General features: G+C 50.7%; 1 protein-coding gene across 5 annotated transcripts; it reads right to left on the minus strand.

Annotated features, from left to right (window-relative positions):
* Positions 1–3: 3 nt before the first annotated feature.
* DNPEP (aspartyl aminopeptidase) lies at positions 4–19,455 on the minus strand. 5 transcript variants are annotated; one of them, XM_032857278.1, is made up of 16 exons: positions 19,396–19,455; positions 10,905–10,952; positions 9,863–9,956; positions 9,687–9,775; positions 9,442–9,555; positions 9,064–9,189; positions 8,722–8,852; positions 8,370–8,445; positions 8,145–8,252; positions 7,143–7,220; positions 6,165–6,248; positions 4,965–5,125; positions 4,569–4,608; positions 4,343–4,444; positions 459–626; positions 4–138 (listed from the first exon to the last, which is right to left on the minus strand). In XM_032857278.1, the coding sequence occupies exons 1-16, from the start codon at positions 19,453–19,455 to the stop codon at positions 88–90; spliced, it is 1,530 nt and encodes a 509-aa protein (XP_032713169.1). In that variant the 3' UTR covers positions 4–87. The 5 variants fall into 5 exon arrangements, with proteins under 5 accessions (XP_032713169.1, XP_032713173.1, XP_032713171.1 ...); XM_032857282.1 differs by lacking the exons at positions 10,905–10,952; positions 19,396–19,455 and adding an exon at positions 10,684–10,696 and having other exon boundaries at positions 88–138; XM_032857280.1 differs by lacking the exons at positions 10,905–10,952; positions 19,396–19,455 and adding an exon at positions 10,588–10,653 and having other exon boundaries at positions 88–138.
* Positions 19,456–21,966: the final 2,511 nt, after the last annotated feature.

Below are 21,966 nucleotides of genomic sequence, written 5' to 3' on the forward strand. Positions count from 1 at the left end.
GAGTCTGAGTGAGAAATCCACTTTAATACTCCAGCTTCAGCTCAGCTGATCACTTCTCAAGCACAAGAGAAGTCTTTCCAAGAGGCCTCAATCTACTAAGAGGTTACGGCTCAGAGAAGGGAACAGCTCAAAGAAGCCCTAAAATGGAAAGCAACATGGGATCTGGAATCAGTGGAGGGCAGCTGGGGGTGCCCTCCAGCACACCTCCCGCCAACACGGCCCAAGCCAGAGAGGCACGGTGTTCGCCGACCCCTGACAACTGCCCCAGTCCTCCCATCCCCCCAGCCCCGTCCTCTCATTATCCGCTGGAGGCTGATCAGGGCCCCTGTGCCTGGAGAAGGGGGACCCTTCCTTTCTTACATGGTAGCCCCCAGACAACCAGCTCCCGTCACCCAAACCGGTCCCTGAGAGACAGCGACGTGCCCGGGTGTCCCAAGGACGAGTGAGGCAGGAGTCACCTTGAAGAGGGTGATGGTCTGGAGTACTCCTGAGGTGCAGGCGGTCTCCCGGATGGAGTGCATGGCCAGCTGAGGGCTGCCTAAATCTAGAACCCGCAGCCCCAGCCGAGAAGCCAAGATAGGTCCGATGGTGGTTCCACAGGGAGAGTCATTCCGGACCATGAGATCCTAGGGAGGGAAGGAGAGGCTCATTAACCACAAAGAGGGGCTGAAAGGTGCCCACTGGTGGGTGCCGCCTCAGAGAGCGGGATGGGAACAGGAAGCCTACATTACATGGCAGGCCCAAAGCACAGAATATTCTGGATTGGTCCCATTCTCTCCGTCTGAACTACCGCCACTCTAATTCCAGCTTACCACCATCTTGCCTTCCATTAAGAATCCATTCTCCACATAGCAGGGAGGGGAATTAAAAAACAATAATTTAAAAAAATGTACCGCTTCTATCAACCTCTTGCTTAACATACATTCTCTCCCTGCCCCCATACACACACAACAATCATTCAGCAGTTTCAGTGTTTGCAGAAATATTGCTGTAGCATGCTGAAACCATTTTCTTTATATTCTGGTACAGAAATAAGTAAAAAAAATCATGACGTTCAGTGTTAAGATTTTCAGTGAAAGGGAACAAAGAATTATAAAGCTAGATAATTTAGTAACTATTATTTTTTTGAATAAGAATTAAAGTATTAACTCATGGTTTTCAAAAAATACGTATTTTTTTCCAGCTATGTCAACAGAAATGACCCCAAAGCACTGTCTCCCGTGATTAACAACGAATAGTTCCATTGTGCCAGACCATGGTCTCTAAAATCCCCATCCTTCCAAAGCTGCCACGCCTGGGGAGAGAAATGAACAAGATGAGCCTGCAATTTCCTGCTGTATAGAAAGCAAGAACACTTCGAGAGTCCTGTCAAAAGACACATGTTGAAAGGACTCCTCCCATCAGGCAAAGTTATGATCATCTGAGGGTGAAATAAAGTGACTACAGGGGTGCCTGGGTGGCTCAGTCAGTTAAGCATCTGACTCCTGATTTCAGTTTGGGTCATGATCTCAAGGTCATGGGATCTCAGGGCCATGTGTTCGGCTCCATGCTCAGTGGCGAGTCTCCTTGAGATTCTGTCTCTGCCCCTCCCTCTGCACATGCGCACTCTCCCTCAAATAAATAAAATCTTTGAAAAAAAATTACAAGGGGTGCCTGGGTGGCTCAGTGGGTTAAGGCTCTGCCTTCGGCTCAGGTCATGATCTCAGGGTCCTGGGATCGAGCCCCACATCAGGCCTTCTGCTCAGCAGGGAGCCTGCTTCCCCCTCTCTCTCTGCCTGCCTCTCTACTTGTGATCTCTCTCTCTGTCAAATAAAATATTTTTTTAAAAAATCAGTTAACTTAAAAAAAAAAAAATTACTACATGCCATTGGATCCACCCTGAACCAATAAAAATCTGATTTAATATCAGAAAAGGAAAAGAAAGAAACCCCTATGTGTGCCCATTTGGAGTGGCTATTAACATACCACACCTTGAAAACTGGTTATTTAAGGGAAAAAACGAGCATCTATTGGGTCTTTCCAACAGAAACCATATGTCATGATAACCAAACAGCCCTAGGGGATGGGCACAAAGTTCTGCCTCCCAGAATAGCCGCTAATATCTGCAAAAGGGAAGACTCGTAGAAGGGATGAACTGGGGGAACAAAATTATAGATTTTGGCAAGGATTATTAATGGGTGTCAAAACCATCAGGTGTCTGGTGGATAGGGGACTCATCATTGGTACAGGTTACCGTCCAGCCAAAGGGAGAAAGCCCTCCTATAATGGCAGGATTAGAGGACACCCCAATCACGTGCTCGATCTTATTGTCACTAAGGGTGGATCACCCAGATAATACGTGTATAATCCAACATGAAGGACACACTGGTCATGATGTCTTCTGCCCAAAGATGTCCAACCTGAAGCTACCAAGCCTTTGGGTATGAATTCCAATTTAGAGGAGACACAGGGCTTAGAGGAACCAGCTAAGTAACACTACCAGGAAACAACCAGACAAAGCCAGAAAGTGAGACATTATGTGGGATGATGAGCCTACATTTCTTCAACAAGTCAATGTTCTTTTATCTTTTTTTAAGATTTATCTGTTTATTTGAGACAGACAGACAGTGAGTGAGTGCACGAGCAGGATGGACAGAGGGAGAGGGAGACAGAAGCCCAAGCAGACTCCCTGATGAATACAGAGCCCAACACGGGGCTCGATCTCATGACCCTGAGATCAGGGGCTGAGCCAAAACCAAGAGTTCAATGCTTAACAGACTGCGTGACCCAGGCACCCCAAGTCGACGTTATTTTATTATTATTATTTTTTTAAATATTTTATTTATTTTTCAGAGAGAGCGAGCACACACAAGCAGGGGAAAACGGTAGAGGGAGAAGCAGGCTGAGCCCTGAGCCCCATGCGGGACTTGATTTCAGGGCCCTGGGATCATGACCTGAGCCAAAGGCAGACGCTTAACGACTGAGCCACCCAGGTGCCCCAAGAATATTTTGGAGATAACTAGGGAAAACTGAAATTGATCTGGGGGTGCCTGGCTGGCTCAGTTGGTAGAACATGCAACTCTTGATCTCGGGGTTGTGAGATCAAGCCCCATGCTGGGCGCAGACCTTACTCAAAAAAACACAAAACAAAAAAAACAAAAAAAAAACCCAAAATGATCTGTGCATTAGGATTAGATACAAATTTACTGAACCAAAAGTGTACTGAGATGAAAAGGTAGAGAATACAGAGTGAAGAGGAAGCAAACAACGTATTCAAAATGATTAAACTTTTTATAAAATAGGTGTTAAGTATATACGTATTAAAAAAACTGGAAGCATATATGCTAATTTCTGTGGGCTCATGTTTTCTTATTTGCATTTGTGTTTCCTGAATTTTTAAAGTATACATGTCCTGCTTCTGCTGTGAGTTTGATTAAAGAAATTCCCCCAATGTCTCCTCACTGCCTTAGAATAGAGACCCTCTTCCACGTCCTAGGAGGCCCTGCGGGACCAGCCTGGGCAGGCTTCTCTCCCCGGCACTCAAGCCCTTGCCCCGCCTCTACTCTTCTCCCTCTGTCCAGAGGCTGCTCTGTCCCCTGAAGCCGAGGGAGCGCACTCCTGTGCCCCTGGGGGCCTTTGCACTCATTCCCTCTGCGGGGATGCTCTCCCTGCTGACTCGCCCACAGCTGCCTCTTCCTGGGTAGTCAAGTCTCAGCTCCAAGTGTCACTTCTTCAGAGAGGCTTCCCCAAGAAGGGAAAGGTCAGGTCTACGTGGGGCAGGGAGGGGGAGGTGTGTGGCAGAGAGTGCCCTGGGCCGGGAGACAGGAGGCAGGGGCCCTAGTCCTGACCCACCAGGTTCTGCTTGCTATGTGTCGCCAGACCCCCTGCACCCCAGTCCCTCACAGCTCTACCTCCACCTATTTCTGACGACCCGAGCCATTGCCACGGCAAGAATGAAAATGAGCAGGTGGGAATTCCAGTCTCCCCAGCCCTGAACTTCACTTACGGAGGAGCCCAGGGTATGGGAGAGAGACACGGGGAGCTGGATGGGAAGAAAGGACTAAACCCACGTGCCATGAGCACACTGTACCTTCGGTTCTCACACACAGCCAGCAGAGGCATCATCATCAGCCCCATTTTACAGGTGTGGAAACGGACTCCGAGAAATGGAATGCCTAGCCCCACTGCACACCCAGCACGGATCCCAGCTCTGCCCAGATCCAAAACCCATTCTTCTCTACTGGAACTCCACCCACCAAAGGTGGGCTCCCAGGTGCTTCACCTTCCATGGGGGCCCATCCGCTCATGCCCTCCACAACCCCATTCCCCCCGTCCTGTCCTCACAGGCAGGGCCCGGCCTCACCTGCAGGGGCACCCCGACCTTACTGGCCACCTCTCGGATCAGGGCCTCTGAAACTGCATTTGAGGCATAGCGCTGCTTGCTGTTCACCTTGATCACAGGGCCCTGGGGAAGGGGAAACCAGGAAGGCTGGGTGAGGCACACACCGGGGCTAGGCCCACAGGGAAGGAGACGGGGCCCAGAACCAGGCAGGCCTTCAAGTCCCTAAGGAGAAACAGGAGCATCTCACCTTATGGAATAAGGGCCGGTGGTTCTCCTCATGCTTGTCCCTGTAGGAAACCGAGTCAAGGATGGGGATGGCAAACAGGTGGTGGGCCCCCCAACAGCCGCCTCTATCTATCCCTGGACAACATTCCTTCCCACCCAGTGCGGTGGGACCTGAGACACACGCCGAACACAGTGTCCCAGGCAGCCTCTAGCAGCAGGCGGAAAGAAGTCTGTAGAGTCTATTCAACACACCCGGGTGGGCGTTACATGACTTTGACCCACCTGGGTCTTGGCGCTGTCCAGAGGAAGCCACCACTGACCTTCCTACCAGAACAAGGGGGAAGGGGAAGGGAGAGAGGCTGGGGCTGGGGTGGAGCCTGCAGCTGTGAGGACTGCACGCCTGGCCCGGCAGACTCACAGGTAGTTGGGGTGCACGGCATGGGCCATGTCTGCACTGATCATGTAGGACTTGGGGATGGCTTCCTCAAAGGCCGTCAGGTGCTGCAACGAGGCTGAGATCCGGCGCAGCACCAGCTCTGTCAGCAACGACTGGGCCCCCTGGGCGCTCTCGGAGCCCACCTGCCAACAACAGAGACGGCTCTGGGGTCTGGGCTCAGTGGCCAGAGTTGGAAGCCAGGGAGAGGGGCCCCACGCCTGGGACCACCACTGGCCCAGGACCCTGCTGACTCCGGGGATGAGGAATGCAGGGTGTTGCGAGCAACCTCCCCAATGCTGTGCCCCTGAAAACCTGATGGTGGGCCGGAGCTGGACAAATCCTATGTCACGCCTGGGGCAGAAAGAGAACTTTCTGGGGGCTTCCTGCACCTGCCTCCCCTCCTCCTCTCCTGACATTCACATCTGGGGCTCAGATATGCCCTACCACGCTGGTCAATCGATCATCTTTTATGCATGTAACAGAGATTACTAACTATCCACGCTATCCTGCACAAGAAAACACTCAAATTGGAGCTAAGCACGGGACTACCCAGTTAGAGGGGACCCTCCTAGCTTTCCCTTGCAGCTAAACCTGGCCAGGACGATGGAGTTCTGTGGAACACAGGTAGCGAGGAATGCCACCTTTGGCTTGCACCTTAAAAGGTTGGGCACGTACTCTCCCTCCGCCCTTTCCTCTCATCCTCCTCTCTCAGTACAGACAAGATGGCAATGGCAGGGGCTTGAACAGCCAGCCAGCCTGGATCCCGAGATGGAAGCTGAGGGCTCGGGACAGCAGAGACTTGTCCTGAACTGCTCCCTCTGACCTGTGCAGTCCCAGGCGAGAGAAGGACCTGCTCAGGATCTGGGACCTGAGAGGGCATCTCATGGGAGCGCACAGAGCCAGGCCCCACCATACCCTAAGCCCTGGGCCTGCAGGATGGAAGGCAGAGTCCTGTGTCCTCGAGGAGCTCACTGTGTGGCACGAGCAGCAATGTGGGCGGTACAGTCACACCTCTAGAAGACGACTTGTGCTGAGCCAGGGCAGCCAAGGGCTAAGGGAGCACAGGCAGGGCCTTCCCATCTTTGTGGCTTCTAGAACAGCCCTGGCTTACCACGGGTGCCTGGCACAAACTGGCTGCGGGAAGCTTCCCACAAGGGACCCTCCACAGAGCCCTCCACGTACCTCTTCGTTGTCATACAGCGCGATCATGCGCACGTGGGGCTCTGAGGCCAAAGAGGCAGGGGCTGAACAGGAGTCGATCAAAGCCTGTTGGGGGGGAGCAAGAGCATCCTCCTCACTCCTCCTTCTTCCATAACCCTGCCCAGCAGCACCTGGCAGGTTCATGCTCCCCGCCTGCTTTTCCGTCACTACAGCCGTAATGAAGCGGGCTGGGGCTCTGACTGGCCTTCGTCTCTTAGGGCTCTGCCTGGCACACGGGAGACCCTTTCAGCTGGGCTGGGAGAATTCCCCCTTGAGATGTGCTCCCATCCCTGCCTATGTGAAAGGCAGAAGGATGAATAAAATGCAGGAGAAGAATGGAGAAGTTTGGGAAGTCAAAACCACCACACAGAGCACATAAACTTGTCGGCTCCAGTGAAAAGATCAAGGTCCACAGAGGTGACAGGGACTCCATCAGGGGGACACAGCTGGCTGGCTGCAGGAGCTGACACAGGTCCCGGGCTCAGCCCTGGTCTCTATTATGGCCCAAAGCCTATCTCTGAGAATAGGATGGGAGCAGGAGGGAGAGGTATGAAAAGAGAGAGAGCAGGAGGAAAGGAAGAAATAGAACTGCCTAGAGTAGAAAGAAGGCAGGGACTCTAAGGTGACCAGAAGGGATTGAGACGGGCCCCACAGAGACCCCAAGGCACAGACAGAAGGCTGGGTGGGCATAAACTTGGAGGGCAGGGTGGCGATGCTGCCTTAGGAGGCCCTAAGGCCTCTCCTCGAAAGCAGAGGCTAACTCCTCATGGTTAGGAGACACCATGATGCCCCAGCCAGCCTCTCAACCTTCTCCAACCCCAGCCGTGGCCCCTCCCCATGGTCCACCTAAGACCAGCAGACGGAGGCTCTTTTAGGACCTGCTGGGCCTTGAGGCAGTCCCCCGACCACTGGTTCTCCCAGCCGTGTACCCCGTCCAGGGTGCCCCCCTGCCCCGCTCACCTGCAGGGCACAGAAGCAGCTGTGCAGATTGTCCAGCCGAGGGGCAAAGATGAACTCCTCATAGGCACCACCTAGGACCTAGAAAGATGGGACAATCAGCCCAACCTTCAACCCTCCATCCCAACTCACATGCTTCTCCCTGCTCCCAGAGGCCTGGGTTGGAGTGAGCCTCCTTGGCTCTGTGTGCAAACTCATGCCATCCCCCCCGCCCCCCAGCTTAGGGGACCGGGACCCTGCTGGGTGGGGCTGAGTGGACAATGGGGAATGGGCTGGGCAGAAGCTGAGAGATGGGTGGGTGACATCTATGTTTCCCACCAGTTCCCATGGGGCCGGGAAAAGGGAGGTCAACGGACACAAGAAAAGCTAAGGAAATAAACAGAAGAGGAGACCAGCCCAGAAACAGCGCACATTCAAACAGGATTGAACGCCCGAAGATTTCACAACTGGGAGGGACTTGAAGGCAGGCTCTAGAAAAAGGGGGCTGCATCCGGGCCTCCTGCCCTCAGGGGGCAGGGCCAGGGTGGGTTCGAAGTACACAGCGAGGGGCGCCTGGGTGGCTCAGTGGGTTAAAGCCTCTGCCTTCGGCTCAGGTCATAATCCCAGGGTCCTGGGATCAAGCCCCAAATCGGGCTCTCTGCTCAGCAAGGAGCCTGCTTCCCCCTCTCTCTCTGTCTACTTGTGATTTCTGCTTGTCAAATAAACAAACAAATAAAATCTTCAAAGAACACAGTGAGCCCCAGTAGCAGAAACTACAATGTGTGGGGGAAAAAAAATCTGCGGAGGGGCTGATCCCCAGGGCCCACGCACGGATGCAAGAAGGCAGGTCTGGAGGACGAAAGTGACCTTTTAAGAACCACTGGCCTGGAGGCAGAGGAACATGGTGTCTACTGGGAAAAAGAGGGATGAGAGTAACTAGAGGACTGGCTGAAGTGGGATATACTGCGGCAGGCCAGGATCCCTGCAACCCCCCCCGCCCCGTGAGTCCCTGCAGCCGTGCCTTACCGCAGGCTGGGTGTCAGCAAGGCAGAGCTCCATCTCCAAGATATCCTCGGGGCTCAGTCCCAGATGGGCACAGAGAAGGGACATGAGGACCGAGTGGTGCCGGTCATCCTGCAGGGCAAAAGCACGCTGGGAGGAAGAAGGTCTGCTCTCTCCCTCCTCCCCTTCTCCAGGGAATCAGTCCCCTCTCCCACCTCCCCCCTTCCTAGGAGCAGGGGACACTCTTACAGCAGCACTGACAGGCCCAGCCTCCGGAGTCCCCTTCTCCAGCTCCTCCTGGACTGCCGTGGCAAGAATGGGGACTCTGTGGAGAGACACGTGAGGGAAGCGTGGGGGGAGCCAGAGGGTATGGCACCCCTGAGCTGAGATCTCCCCATAGGAACTGTCCTTGTACCTCCATTCCCAGCTTCCCAAACGGCACAGCTAAGAGGGCCCGCTGGTATCGTCAGCTGGGTCCCACGAGTAGAACCTGGCTGTGGCGACCATGAGGTAGTGAGGTCCCAGGTCCCATGGGAACCCTGCCATCACTTGGTGCCACAGCCATCCCTCCCGGTCACCACAGCCCTGGCCCCAGGCTCACAAGTGCATCTCCATGTTGGGCCCGAAGTTCTCGTTGACGTTGCGCTGCAGGTGGATGGCCAGGTGTGGGATGCGAAGGATGGGCCGCTCTACGTGCACCAGCCGCTGCTCCAGCTGGCCTGAGGTAGGGCACTGTGGCCCGCCAGGCCAGGTCAAACCCAGGTGCCTCTCAACCCCAGCAGGTTAATACCCCCACTTCACCCAAACTAACATGATCCTCAAACCCACGCTGTCTCACTCTCCTTTCCCTGCGGGGCTCCCCACAGGTACCCCAAAGGAAGGTCACTGTCAATCTTCGGGCTGCTGAAGGTGAGAACCTCCCGGGTCCAACCCCAGTTCCCACCTTGACAATGACACGTCCAGCCAAGGTCAGGTCCCGGTCAAACCAGGTGCTCCAGATCCCACCACCATAGGTCTCCACGCCAACCTGCTGGAAACCCACTTGGCTGCGGCGGGACCGCCGTTTCACCTAAGTGTGAAGATGGGGAATGAGAAGTAAGAGAAGGCAAATGGCAGGATTTGGAAACGAGACAGACGGATGGAGGCCCAAAGACCAAAGGAAGAATATCGCTGACAGAGAAGGCCTCCAAGTGTGGAGGAAGGGGGCGACCAGTCTGCCCGGGTCTGAGGACAGAGTCCCCAATTCGTACTCTCCACTGGCTTTTGCTGTGTATTTCCCTGATGCCCCCACCCCCACCCCAGTGCAGCCTCAGTTCCTCACCCGGAGACAAGGGCTGTCCGTGTGGGCTCCAATGAGGCTGAAACCATTGCCAGGAACATACTGGCCTCCAACAGCAAAAGCGATGATCGTTGAGGAGTTCCTGGTCAGAAAGTACTGGGGGGTGGGGGGGGTACTGACTGATTATCTAGCCAGCTGGCTCAAAGGACTTTGAGCTCCAGCCTAGGGACCTGCTTTTCTCCCCCCACCCCACCCCACCCCACCCCACCCCACCCCACCCCACGTACCTTGCTCTCCGGCTTGATATCCCAGCTCTCCGTCTCTTTGAGTTCATGGAAGCCTGCCTGGAGGAGGCGGCTGCGGCACTCGGCCACGGCTGTAGAAAAAGAGCCCCTTCATAGCGATGGAAGCGGGTTAGGAGGCACACCGCCCACCACCCTCCTCTCCTGTTCTGGTCACTTACCGTGGAAAGGAGAGGGGCTCCGGTTCACGAACTTGAGGAGTTCCCGGGCCGCGGCCTGCACCGCCTCTTTGCGGGCCCTACCGGTCATGGCCACCTAGTGGAGGCGGGGTAGGGGGGCTGCTCAGACTCCTACCAGGTTTGGGACCCTTGATTTATATTATCCAGGCCCCGAGAACCACCTTCCCCCCACAAACCCCATCCCTGCGAAGTGATCGCTCCAGGGCTCGGACCTCTGCTTCCGTCCCTCTCCCCACCGACTGGACGCAGATGCCGGGCCAAACCTCTTCCGCCGAATGCTCTGGCCCTCCAGCCGAAGTATCAGAACCCCAGCAGCGATCACCGCCCGGCTCCTTCCAAGACCGCCCGCCTCCTAATCCGAGCTTTAGCCCGGCCCCCTAAACCCCACCCCCACGTGCCCGCCCAGCCCAGAAATCCCTGTTGGTTCCGAGCTCCAAGCTTCCAAGCGGGCCCCTAACTCAAGAGCCGGCCTGCACTAAGGAGCCAAAGTCCTACTGGCCGGGGAATACCCTGCCTCCACGACCCCAGTCTTTAGCAGGCCACCCTTTTCCACCCCTCGGGAAGATCAGGTCACGGAGCCCGAACTTTCGGTTTCGCTTTGGGTCAGGCACAGCCCTCACCTCGGCGCGCTGTTGAGGTTAGGCCCAAGCGGGCTCCGAGCCGGACCTGGGGTCGGAGTTAGAGCTGGGCGGGCGGTGGACACCTACCTGCATGGCGCCCCACGCGTGGGCCCGCGTCCACTAACCCTGCCCCCGTGCTAGGCCCGCCTCGTAAACCCGCCGCGCGCCCCGCCCCCGCCGTACCGTCTGCTCCGCCCCTCGCTAAATCGCTCCGCCCTCCCGCCCCCGCCACTCCGTCTGCTCCGCCCCTGGATAGGCCGCACCGTCCGCCCCGCCCTCTCTGTCCGCGTTGGAGGCGGGGGCCCTCTGCTGCCCGGGAGGTGCCAGGACAGCCGCGAGCCGCGCGCCCCGACGCCTGCCCCCGGTCAGGGAGTACGGGGAAAAACTCGCCCGCGCCAGCTCACCTGGTCCGACGAGTACTGTACAGAGTGCTCTCTCTCTCCACAGGCACCCTTGTGATAATAAAAGCAACAGGGCCAGTGTTCATGGAGCGCTCACGGTGAGCTTTTGCTTTATGATAAGGCTTCGCGTGTTACCTGCTTATCTTCACGTGTTACCTGCTTATCTTAACTTTGTCCTTTCACTGTCCCCATTTTATACATGAACAAAACAAGTACAGAGACGAATCACCTGTCCAGGGCAGTAAATGGCAGAGGTGGGGTTTGGGCTCAATTAATTTGACCCCAGGAACCTGGAACAAGCCACTCTCAGATCTTTTCTGGCCATTTTTCATACGCACCTCGGTATGTGTTAGGTGCCCCGGGAAGTCCCTGAGGGACAGAGAAATTAATGACTTGCCCAAGATCACACAGCCATTTGGATGCATCTAGAATTTGACTCCTATCTGCACTCTTCCCACGTCTTAAAACGACAAAGTGAAACAAACTCCACATGTTCTTGGAGGCAATCCCAATATTCATATGTCAAGAGCGGTGAGTGGCAATTTAAAAAATCAAGGTACCCGCCTAGTCATAGATTCTGATCAGGACTCTAGGAGGCCCCTGGGTCCAAAACAAGGCCCAGCAACCAGGCATGTTAGCACTCCAGGGATTACAGGTCAACAGCACAATCTGCCCTTTATATGCCTGAATAGGAACATTGGGAGAGGGGTGGGAAGCAGTGGGAGAGTCCCACTGGCCCTCAGTTCACAGGAGTAGGTATTGCAGGTGTCCAAGAATGTACAGGTGGTGGAGTAAATTCATGGCATTCCCTAACAGTTCATTGAAATGTCGTTAGGTATAAAGTTTCAGTGCTGAGTGGGTCATGGAGAGAACATTCTTTTCCTCTGAGAGCCAGAGGCTGGCTACTAGTGGGGAAGGGACACATTCATGGACAGTGACAACTGCTAAAACAGGGGTACAATGTATAAGGGAAGGACACTTAACTTAAAAAAATTGTAATGCTCTTCTGAGTACAAAAAAAGAGTACATGCTAATGTGAGAAATTCAAATATCATCAAAATGGGTAACTTAGAAAGTGAAATAAACCTTGGATAAATTGAACATCCGTTCTTGATTAAAAACAAACAAACAAACAAACAAAAAAAAAAATGAAATCCTCTTTACAAGCCAGAAGGAGAAAGGGTAAAAGCATAACTGCAGAAATTAGTGGGGAAATAACAGAAATGCTCCTTTCAAGTCAGAAATAAGACACTGGTGAGCTTTACTGCTGTTATAAACATGGAAAAGTAAAATGTTTCATTACTTATAGATTATTTGGTTACCTAGAATCTCTAAAAATATAAACTGACAAGCTATTTGAACTAGTAGGAGGAGTGGCCTGATTTTATTTTATTTTTTTTTAAGATTTTATTTATTTATTTGACAGAGAGAGAGAGTTCACAAGCAGGGAGAGAGGCAGGCAGAGAGGAGGGGAAGCAGGCTCCCTGCTGAACAGAAAGCCTGACGTGGGGCTTGATCCCAGGACCCTGAGATCATGACCTGAGCTGAAGGCAGAGGCTTAACCCACTGAGCCACCCAGGCTCCCCAGTGGCTTGATTTTAAAAGTCATCAGCCTTCCTGAGCAATAATCAACTAGAAAATATACTAGTAAAAGGGTCCTATTTACAAGAACAAGAAATACTACTAAATTTCTAGGAATGAGGGGTGCCTGGGTGGCTTAGTCGGTTAAGCATCTGCGTTTGGCTCAAGTCATGATCCCAGGGACCTGGGGTCAAGCCCCACATCAGACTCCCTGCTCAGCGGGGCTCCCTGCTCAGCCGGGAGTCTGCTAGTCCCTCTCCTCCCGGCTTGTGCTCCCTTTCTTTCAAATAAATACATAAAATCTTTAAAAATAAATAAATTCCTAGGAATGTGTATGAGAGAGACTTGGTCTCATTGTAATCAGGGAAATGCAAATTAATAGGAGATACCATTTTTGATTTGTCAGATTGGCAAAAATGAAAAAGATTGGTCATATGAAGTGTTGGAGAAGGTCTGGGGAAATGCGTGCCTTTATACCAATTTCTGTGCTATAATTAATCCTTGGGGCTGCTTCTAAGCTGCCAACATAAGCTGAGTGTGGAGTTGGGAGGAGACACACAGAAGCATGTCACTGGATAGATTTGTACCCTACGGACATTATAGACATAATTAACCTTAAGAACATAGATTGATAATAAAATAGCTAGGAAATTGATGATTTTTGAGTATTTATCTGTTGGCAATATAATTTAAGTTTACATAATTGAATTTTTTTAATGAGTGCTACGTTTAGTGATGGGATCACAAAATTCCTGGCAATTTGACAGTCGTTTTAATGGGCTGGTCCAGGCCAGCTCTGACACACAGCTTCACCCATACCCTACATCTTTGTTCCTCACAGTGTGATTTCTTGACCAGCAGCATCTACAACACTCGGCAACTTTCTAGAAATGCAGAAAGAACTTCAAGGCTTACCCCAAACCTATCAGATCATAATCTGCATGTTATCAAGGTCCCTAGATAATCTGAATGCAAGTTCAAGTTTGAGAATGCCATGCGACAGTTAAAAAACAATGAGGTTAATTTTTATGCACTATCATAGGAAAAAAAGTGCTGAATATACTGAGTGAATAAAAAAAAAAAAAACAATTTCCAGAATACGACTTACAGGGCAAGAACATTTAGGTATAACTCACATAATGAACCAAATGTCTGGATTTTGTGTATGTATATGTGTAAGTACATGGAAACAGGTTTGGAAAGAGAATGGGATTGCATTGGTTATGAAATGCGGTGGGGGGGTTCAAGTGTGGGACCTTAGCTATCTCAAAAACATTTCTGAGAATCTTCTTGCCCTTAGCCTGCTGAGAAAATCTTCCCCACAAGTCCGTAGCTCGTATTCACGAGGCTACCATCATTCATTTCTGTTTGGCTAAACAACTACTAAAGTGCAAATGCCTATAAGTTACCATAGCAATTGGTAACGATACTTCAGTGTGCCTTCGTTTGATATACATGTCCTTTCTGATCCCTTAGTTTGTGAGAGAAGCTTCCTAAGTAGTAATTTGTCACATAATTGTTAAGAGTGATTTGAGGGGCGCCTGGGTGGCTCGGTGGGTTAAGCCTCTGCCTTCGGCTCAGGTCATGATCTCAGCGTCCTGGGATTGAGCCCCTCATTGGGCTCTCAGCTCAGCGGGGAGCCTGCTTCCTCCTCTCTCTCTCTGCTTGCCTCTCTGCCTACTTGTGATCTCTCTGTCAAATAAATAAATAAAATCTTTTTTTTTTTTTAAAAAGAGTGATTTGAGATACTGAAGACCAAAGCAATGGTGTAAGGAAGAGAAGGTGCGTGCGTGTGTGTGTGTGTGTGTGTGTACTGTCCCTGTCTGCAAAAATGATCTTGATTTCCTGATGGCAAGACAGCCTTGGGTATCTTATTGCTGGTAGGTATCTTGGTTGTTTAAATGCATGAATAATTTGCTTCTGGGCATAATGATAGGAGCGTGCATAGGATACAATATGGTATGTCCATCTTCAGTGTCATTGGAAGGACACTTGTTTCCAACACATGTCTTCTGCTCAAGTTCTGTTTTCCATGCAAGTCTCAACTGATCAAGAACTACAAATCCCAGGATGCCTTGAGGTGAGCAGCTTCAGCAAGATTGTAATTTTCAACCAGTTATGTTCTAGGAGGGAGGCTTTAGAGGCACCTGGGTGGCTCAGTCCGTTGAGTGGTCAGCTCCTGATTTTGGCTCAGGTCATGATCTCAGGGTCCTGAAATAGAGCCCTGTGTGGGACTCTGAACTCAGCACAGAGTCTGCATGTCCCTCTCCCTCTGCTCCTCCCCCTGCTCGCGCTCTCTCCCTCCCTCTCTCTCTCTCTCATAAATAAAATCTTTTTTTTTTTAATGTACTTTGTGTGGTTAAAAAGAATTCAGCACTTTTATAGGTACTGATAGGGAACAATTTCCAAGATATACTAAATGAAAAAACAAGGTGCAAAATAGCAGTTATGGTTTGTTCTGTGTATAAACACGCAGACACACATATATATTCTTATACGTTTAAAAGTGGTCACAAGAAAATAGTAATTGACTCTAGGACGGAGAAATTTTGGCTAAAGTTCTGTGATAAGAGAAACGCTTCTCTTTTCCTGTAAATCCCTTTGCACTTTTTGAAATTTTTTCTATATCCATCCACATATTACCTACTTTTAAAACTAAATAGCAAATTTAAAAAGTAACAGGTGGAAAGATGATCTTTAAGTACTTTCTGTGACTGAAATTTTGTTTTCTTCTGACCCCTACTGATTTAGTAAGCAATTTGTTGGTTGGCATTTATCCCTAAAACCTTCAGTTTAAAAATGCCCACAATAAGGGGCCCTTGGGTGGCTCAATAAGTTAAGCATCTGTCTTTGGCTCAGGTCATGAGCTCAGGATTCTAGGATTGAGCCCCACTTTGGGCTCCCTGCTCTGCAGGAGTCTGCTTCTCTCTCTGCCTACAGCTCTCCCTGCTTGTGCGCTCTCTCCCTCTCTCAAATAAATAAATAAAAACTTTTTAAAAATGCCCACGTAAAACTGTATTACTTCTGATTTGGAAATTGTGTCTACATGTGGAAGGGAAAGCAGATGGGATACTTCTTTTTTTTAATATTTTATTTATTTATTTGACAGACAGAGATCACAAGTAGGCAGAGAGGCAGGCAGAGAGAGAGAGGGAAGCAGGCTCCCTGCTGAGCAGAGATCCCGCTGCAGGGCTCCATCCCAGGACCCTGAGATCATGACCTGAGCCGAAAGCAGAGGCTTTAACCCACTGAGCCACCCAGGTGCCCCGGGATACTACTTTTGATGTTGATATTTATACAAAAAACGAACTGGGGGTGAGATAAGGAACGCTTCTGGTAAAGGTACCCAACTCTATTAATTCTTCACTTACACAGAACTATGAAAAATTGATCCTGTTCCCCCCCCATTCTGCTCTAGGCTCTGCTTCCCTCCCACCCAGCATGTCATCCACTCAGTTCTCTTCGTCATCCCCATGCCTTGCCACTCTGCCTTTGCTCACTTGTCTGGCAAAAACCCAACCCTGATTGCAACAGCTCCCCCGCTGCTCCGTGTCTGCACCTGGCACACAGTAGTGATACAATAAATATTTATCCAATGAATGAGATCTTTAAAAATTTTGTTGTGAAAATTTGCCCTCAGAGAATACTCCCCAGCAATAAAAAGGACCAGAGTATTGAAAACTGCAACAACTTGGATGGATTTCATGAACATTATGCTATGTGGGAAAAAAATGACAAAATTATAGAACTGGGAGAACGAATTATTGGTTGGGCCACAGTCGAGGGAGGATGGGGGACTAGATGTGACTGTAAAGGAGTAGCATAAAGATTATCTTTGTGGTGGGGTGCCTGGGTGGCTCAGTTGTGTTAAGCAGCTGCCTTCAGTTCATGTCATGATCCCAGGGTCCTGGGATCGAGCCCCACATTGGGCTCCCTGCTCAGCAGGAAGCCTGCTTCTCTCTCTCCCACTCCCCCTGCTTGTGTTCCCTCTCTCACTGTGTCTCTCCCTGCCAAATAAATAAAAATCTTAAAAAAAATTTTGATAAATATTGGCAAACCCTTTAAAAAAAAGGATTATCTTTGTGGTAGCAGAATCGTTCTCTATCTGGATTTGAGTAGTGGTTGCTTGATACCACAGGTGTGATACAGCTAACATGCAGGGCACCCAATTAAATTTGCATTTCAGATAAAGAATAATTTCCTAGTATAAGTATGTCCCAAATATTGCATGGGAAATCCATCCACTAAAAACGAAACAAGACCCAAAGACAAAATTTAACCGAGCATCCTGTATTCTTGTTTGCTAAATCTGGCAATGCTAGTTAACAGGGCATAGAAATATCCACACACTGTAGTTATTTAAGATGGGACCATGGAGGGAAAGTGGGTGAAAGGTACACAGGACCTCTCCGTACTATTTTTTGCAACCTCCTGTGAATGATAATTATTCCAAAATTAGAAGTTTTTTCAATGGCTCTCAAAAGAAAACCAACTGTCCCTGTTGGTGATAAACACAGAGATAGAGGAAGCACAGGCTAGTAACCAGCCAAGAAGTTTTATGGATCCTTGTAAACTTTTGGCCCTTCTCCGGGGTCTTAAGATGTATCCCCTTTTCCAATGTCAGCGGTCTCATGGAGGTTACTGACGGTGTAACACAAAGGTTACGGGTGGCGGGGGCGGGGCTTGGGATCACGCCCGCCCGCGCTCAAGTGCTGGCTCCTCCCCTGCTTAGCTGGGAGCCTTGTCTGCACTTGGGATGCTGGACCCAGCCCACACCCCGTGCCTCTTTCCAACTCCACGCTCAGGGACAGCGGACTGGTAGCTTGAAACCTGCCTGGGAGGATTTACACTCCCGAGATCAGCAAACACTACAAATCAGGGTTTGTTTTTTCTCCTTCTTTCAAAGAGAGCTATTTATTACCCACATGCCATCACACCGCAGACACCGAGCCTCAGTCGACAGGTCTGTCAAATGGGGAGAGGCAACAGTAGTAACTGCATGACATTAGGAAGAGTCAATGAGATCCAGAATGTTCTATGAGGATTAAAAAGTGCATGGAGGGTTCCTGTCGTTAAGTTTGTCAAATCCTAAGTGAACGATAAATATTACCATTTGTTACTGTTTCTTTCATAGTAAACTGCTCAACTTAAGGGCACCCTTAGGCCTTACTTATCTGGATATCTTTAGTGACTGGTTCAGGGCCTAACTCAGCAAAGTGCTGAATAAATGGTCGCTAAATTCAGGAATAAATGGCAGATAATAGTGACTCGAGGTTCTCTACACCTCTGGGAAATGTGCATTTTATCAGAGGCCTTCTAGGGCACACTTTTTTTTTTTTTTAAGATTTTATTTATTTGACAGAGGGAGAGATCACAAGCAGGCAGAGATGCAGGCAGAGAGAGAGGGGGAAGCAGGCTCCCCGCTGAGCAGAGAGCTCGATGTGGGGCTCGATCTCAGGACCCCGAGATCATGACCTGAGCCGAAGGCAGAGGCTTAACCCACTGAGCCACCCAGGCACCCCTAGGGCACACTTCTTGATCTTTAACCTGATTTTCAGACTGGGAGGGAGGGCTAGGGAGCACCCATTCCCCCAGAATACTGTCTGCAGGCCTGGCCATGAGCACCAGGGCTGCGATCCTGGCACGTGCCCCCACGGTGATGGAGGCAGGCCTCCCGTCTCCTTCCTCCTGGAGCCAGGAGGCATTTCTGGCTCTGAGCCTGACTAGAGGTCATTTAATCCTGGCTGGATTTGTCCTGTTTATTTTAGTGAACAGGGCTGTTTACTTTCAGTTTGTATTTCTAGGGGTGCTTGCTCATTTTGCTTCCCTTTTATTTACTTTTTGCAAGTACTTGGGTTTGAGTAAATATGTCTATAAAGTTCCAGGGACTGGGTTATTCTGTGTCTGGTATTTTAATGGCCTTTAAACAGTGTCTGCTCAGGTAAGCATTTTATGGATGGATCGAAAAGATAGAGAATTCCGTTCTTAGTGGCCTCTGATTCCTTCCAAACTGACAGCCAGCCACCAGGAGCCTGTGAATCATGGCTTTTCATCAGTAATAAAAATATCAAAACCAACACCCATCTCAGACCGAGAAACCAACACACTCTGGTCAGCCAGACTGCCTGGTATTTAAAACCAGGACAACAAACAAACAAACAAAGAACAGAAAAAAAACCCAAAAACCCAAAAACAAAAACTGAAAAACACCGGGGCAACGGGGCAACGCTTAGGGTAAGGGTTACCTAGAGTGTTTTTTAAAATGCAGATTCATGAACCCCATACTTGACAGTTCTGCTTTGCAAGGTTTGGGCTGAGGCTCAGGAATGTGCATTTTTTTTTAAGATTTTATTTATTTATTTGACAGACGAGATCACAAGTAGGCAGAGAAGCAGGCAGAGAGAGAGGAGGAAGCAGGCTCCCCGCTGAGCAGAGAGCCTGATGCGGGGCTCGATCCCAGGACCTTGAGATCATGACCTGAGCCGAAGGCAGAGGCTTTAACCCACTGAGCCACCCAGGCGCCCCAGGAATGTGCATTTTTAACCCGTGCTGCAAATTCTATCCTTAGATCACCCCAAGAAACACTAGTCTAGATTCTCAAAAACACTAGTGCCAATGGGTGAGCCACCCTTGAAGATAGCGCCTTGTGGTGGGGCACCACGGAGAGAAGCTGGGGGCCCAGAGAGAGCTGTTTGGAATGATTCTGTCAACAATTAGCACCCTGCTCCTCTAAAGTTAGCCCAGAGAGGACACAGAGGATTGAGCCAGTAAGCCTCTCGCTTACGGTCTAATTTGTCAGCAACTTGAGTTACTATCCCCCACAATACCTAGGACGATGTTTGGCTTACAGGTCGACACCTGCTCTGGCTGGGACACTCCCACCCAAGACAGACCTAGAAGATAGGCCGGTTACCTCAGGGTAGCCTGGGAGCCAGTTGCTGGGAATGGATGTGGCGGAGAGGCTGAGCGCCATGGTCACCTGCTCACCTCCTCCCGAGATGGATGGAGTCTGTCAGAGGCTGAATAGATGCCTGGGGCAGGGGGGAGGGGGGAGCGGGTGGCTACTGCCTTTTTTGCCAGCTCCTCCCCCACCTCTGCCCCTCTGCTCCAACGCCCAGAGTCTTTAGTCCCTGTCCCCCTGGGGCCCATTGTGACATCATCAATACAGTTGGAAACAGCGAGTCCCTCATAGCGCAGCTGAGCCTCAGGCTAGCTTCTAGTGGCCAATGTCTATATGGAGACCACTGACCTGGGGGGCGGGGTCCTATATCCCAGGAAGCCGCAGACAGACTTTCTTCTTCACTTGAAGAATTCCACCTCTCCTTCTCTATCTGGACCCCTTTGTTTCCCTTCCCGGGGAGTGTGCTCATTAATTCATTTGTGAAGATTTACTCATTTATCCTCCGTTTCCTTCCCCCCAGCCATTCCCCCCCACCAGAAGGTGAGCTCCGGGAGGGCCTGGCCCACATCTGCTTTTCACTGCTGGATCCCTAGTGCCTAGCACAGAGCCTGATATGTAGCAAATGCTCCATAAATGCTTTTCAGGTGCGGGAGAGGCTTTGCTGACTCCGGCCAGCGGGTCCTTTAATCACTCGACAAGCAAGCTTTGTACATGCATTGTGGGTCTGGCTCTTGTCAACCTGAACAAGTCCTTTTCTGCCCCCAGGAGCCCCCAGCCCGGTGGTGGGATGCTGGAGCTAAGTCCTTCGTGTAACACACCGGATGAGGGTGCTCTCCCAGCTCTGCAGAGATGCGGCTGTGGGCTGGATTGCGCTGTGTTCACGACAGGCTCTTAAGCCAGAGAAATGGGCTGTGGTCTGGGAGGATTTCCCCTGCCCGATTCAGAGTCCTGCCTGCCCCGAGGCCTCTGCCTCTGCCTCGGCTGACAAGCTCCGCTGCTTGTTTGCGCTAACATTGCAGCGGGTGCTTCTATGGGAGCAATCCATAAAACACCATTTACAGCCATAACTAAACCACAAAATCAATCCCCAGTGTTCACTCCCATCAACAAACATGCTTGGAGGGCCTCCTGAGGGTTCCACAGGAGGGGCAGGCGAGTGAAATGAGGACTCAGGCCCAGGGGGCTTTTAATCTCCCTTGGGAGACACACCCCTTAGGGATGAGCCGATTAAGCACACATAATGAAAGTGTGTAAAGTAGTAAACGAAGGCTCTAAAACTGCCCTGCCCAGGAGAGTAGCCACTGGCCGATGTGACTCCTGAGCCCGCGGAGGGTGACGGTCTGAAAGTAGAGGTGCCACACATATAAAATAATATACACATCAGGTTATGAAAAAAATATGCATCTCAATTTTAAAACACTGATCACATGTTGAAATGTTAAAATGTTGGATACCTTGGCTTAACATACTATATTATTAAAATTAATCTCACCCTGGGTTGCCTGGGTGGTGCAGTTGGTTAAGCATCTGACTCTTGGTTTCGGCTCAGGTCCTAACCTCAGGGTCATGAGATTGACCCCCACCATAGGCTCTGTGCTCAGCTCAGAGTCTGCTTGTCCCTCTCCCTCTGCTCCTCTCACCTGCGCGCACTCGATCTCTCTCTCAAATTAATAAATAAAATATTAAAAAATAAAAATTAACCTCACCTGTTTCTTTTACCTTTTACAAATGTGGCTGCTTGGGGCACCTGGGTGGCTCAGATGGTTAAGCATCTGCCTTCAGCTTGGGTTATGATCTCCAGGTCCTGGGATGGAGCCCCGCATTGCATCAGGCTCTCTGCTCAGTGGGGAGCCTGCTTCTCCCTCTCCTTCTGCCTCTCCCCCTGCTTGTGTTTTTTCTGTTTCTTTCTCAGATGAATAAATAAAATCCTTAAAAATAAATAAAAAATAAGTAAAAATGTGGCTGCTAGAATATTTAAAGTGACATAGATGTGGCTGTCATTACACTTCTGTTAGATGGGTCCAGGAGTGGAGGGGACCCAAAGATGGACCAGTAGCCTGTGCTGAGGCACTGGGAAGAATTCTAAGGAAATGGAAATATTAGGAACAAGCAAGGGGTGGGAAGGGACGGGAAGACATTTGAGAGGTTTGATCATGAAGGGAAAGAGGGAGGATGACAGCTCGGGGAGGCAACAGAGTCCCAGGAACAATGCACACATCGCCCACCAGCTCTTCCTCCCCCACCTGTCATCTTCCCAACAGATGAACCTTGGGTGCCTCCAGTCACCAACCCCCCCCCCACCCCAATGCAATGACTCCAGAGTAAAGCTCCTTTCTCTCAATCCTGGACAATGGGGAGTTGGCCAGCCATGGCCACTGATCTGGGTTTGGATGGTAAGTATCAGGTAAGTAAATTGCCCATCCAGGCCATCCACTGCAAAGCTAACTCCCATCAACCCTCCCTGACTCCCAGCCCTGGGCCCTGGGCAATGGTCAATGGTGGGGGAAGGGAGGGGAGATCAGGGACCCTGGGGCAGGTGGAGCTGGGGGGTTGGTCAGCATTTGAGGTGGGGAGGATTTCTCA

This window comes from Lontra canadensis, unplaced genomic scaffold, assembly GCF_010015895.1.
Source record: "Lontra canadensis isolate GAN:19392208 unplaced genomic scaffold, GSC_riverotter_1.0 scaffold13, whole genome shotgun sequence".
Lineage (NCBI taxonomy): Eukaryota > Metazoa > Chordata > Mammalia > Carnivora > Mustelidae > Lontra > Lontra canadensis.

Bases quoted from the DNA above. Each gene is read 5' to 3' on its own strand.
- DNPEP (XM_032857278.1), bottom strand. From the start codon at position 19,455: ATGGCGCTCAGCCTCTCCGCCACATCCATTCCCAGCAACTGGCTCCCA. The intron at 9,957-10,904 runs GTGAGCTGGCGC...CGCCTCCACTAG, and splicing joins TACAGTACTCGTCGGACCAG to GTGGCCATGACCGGTAGGGC. The intron at 8,253-8,369 runs GTAAGAGTGTCC...TTTGCCCTGCAG, and splicing joins CTGGGCCTGTCAGTGCTGCT to GATGACCGGCACCACTCGGT.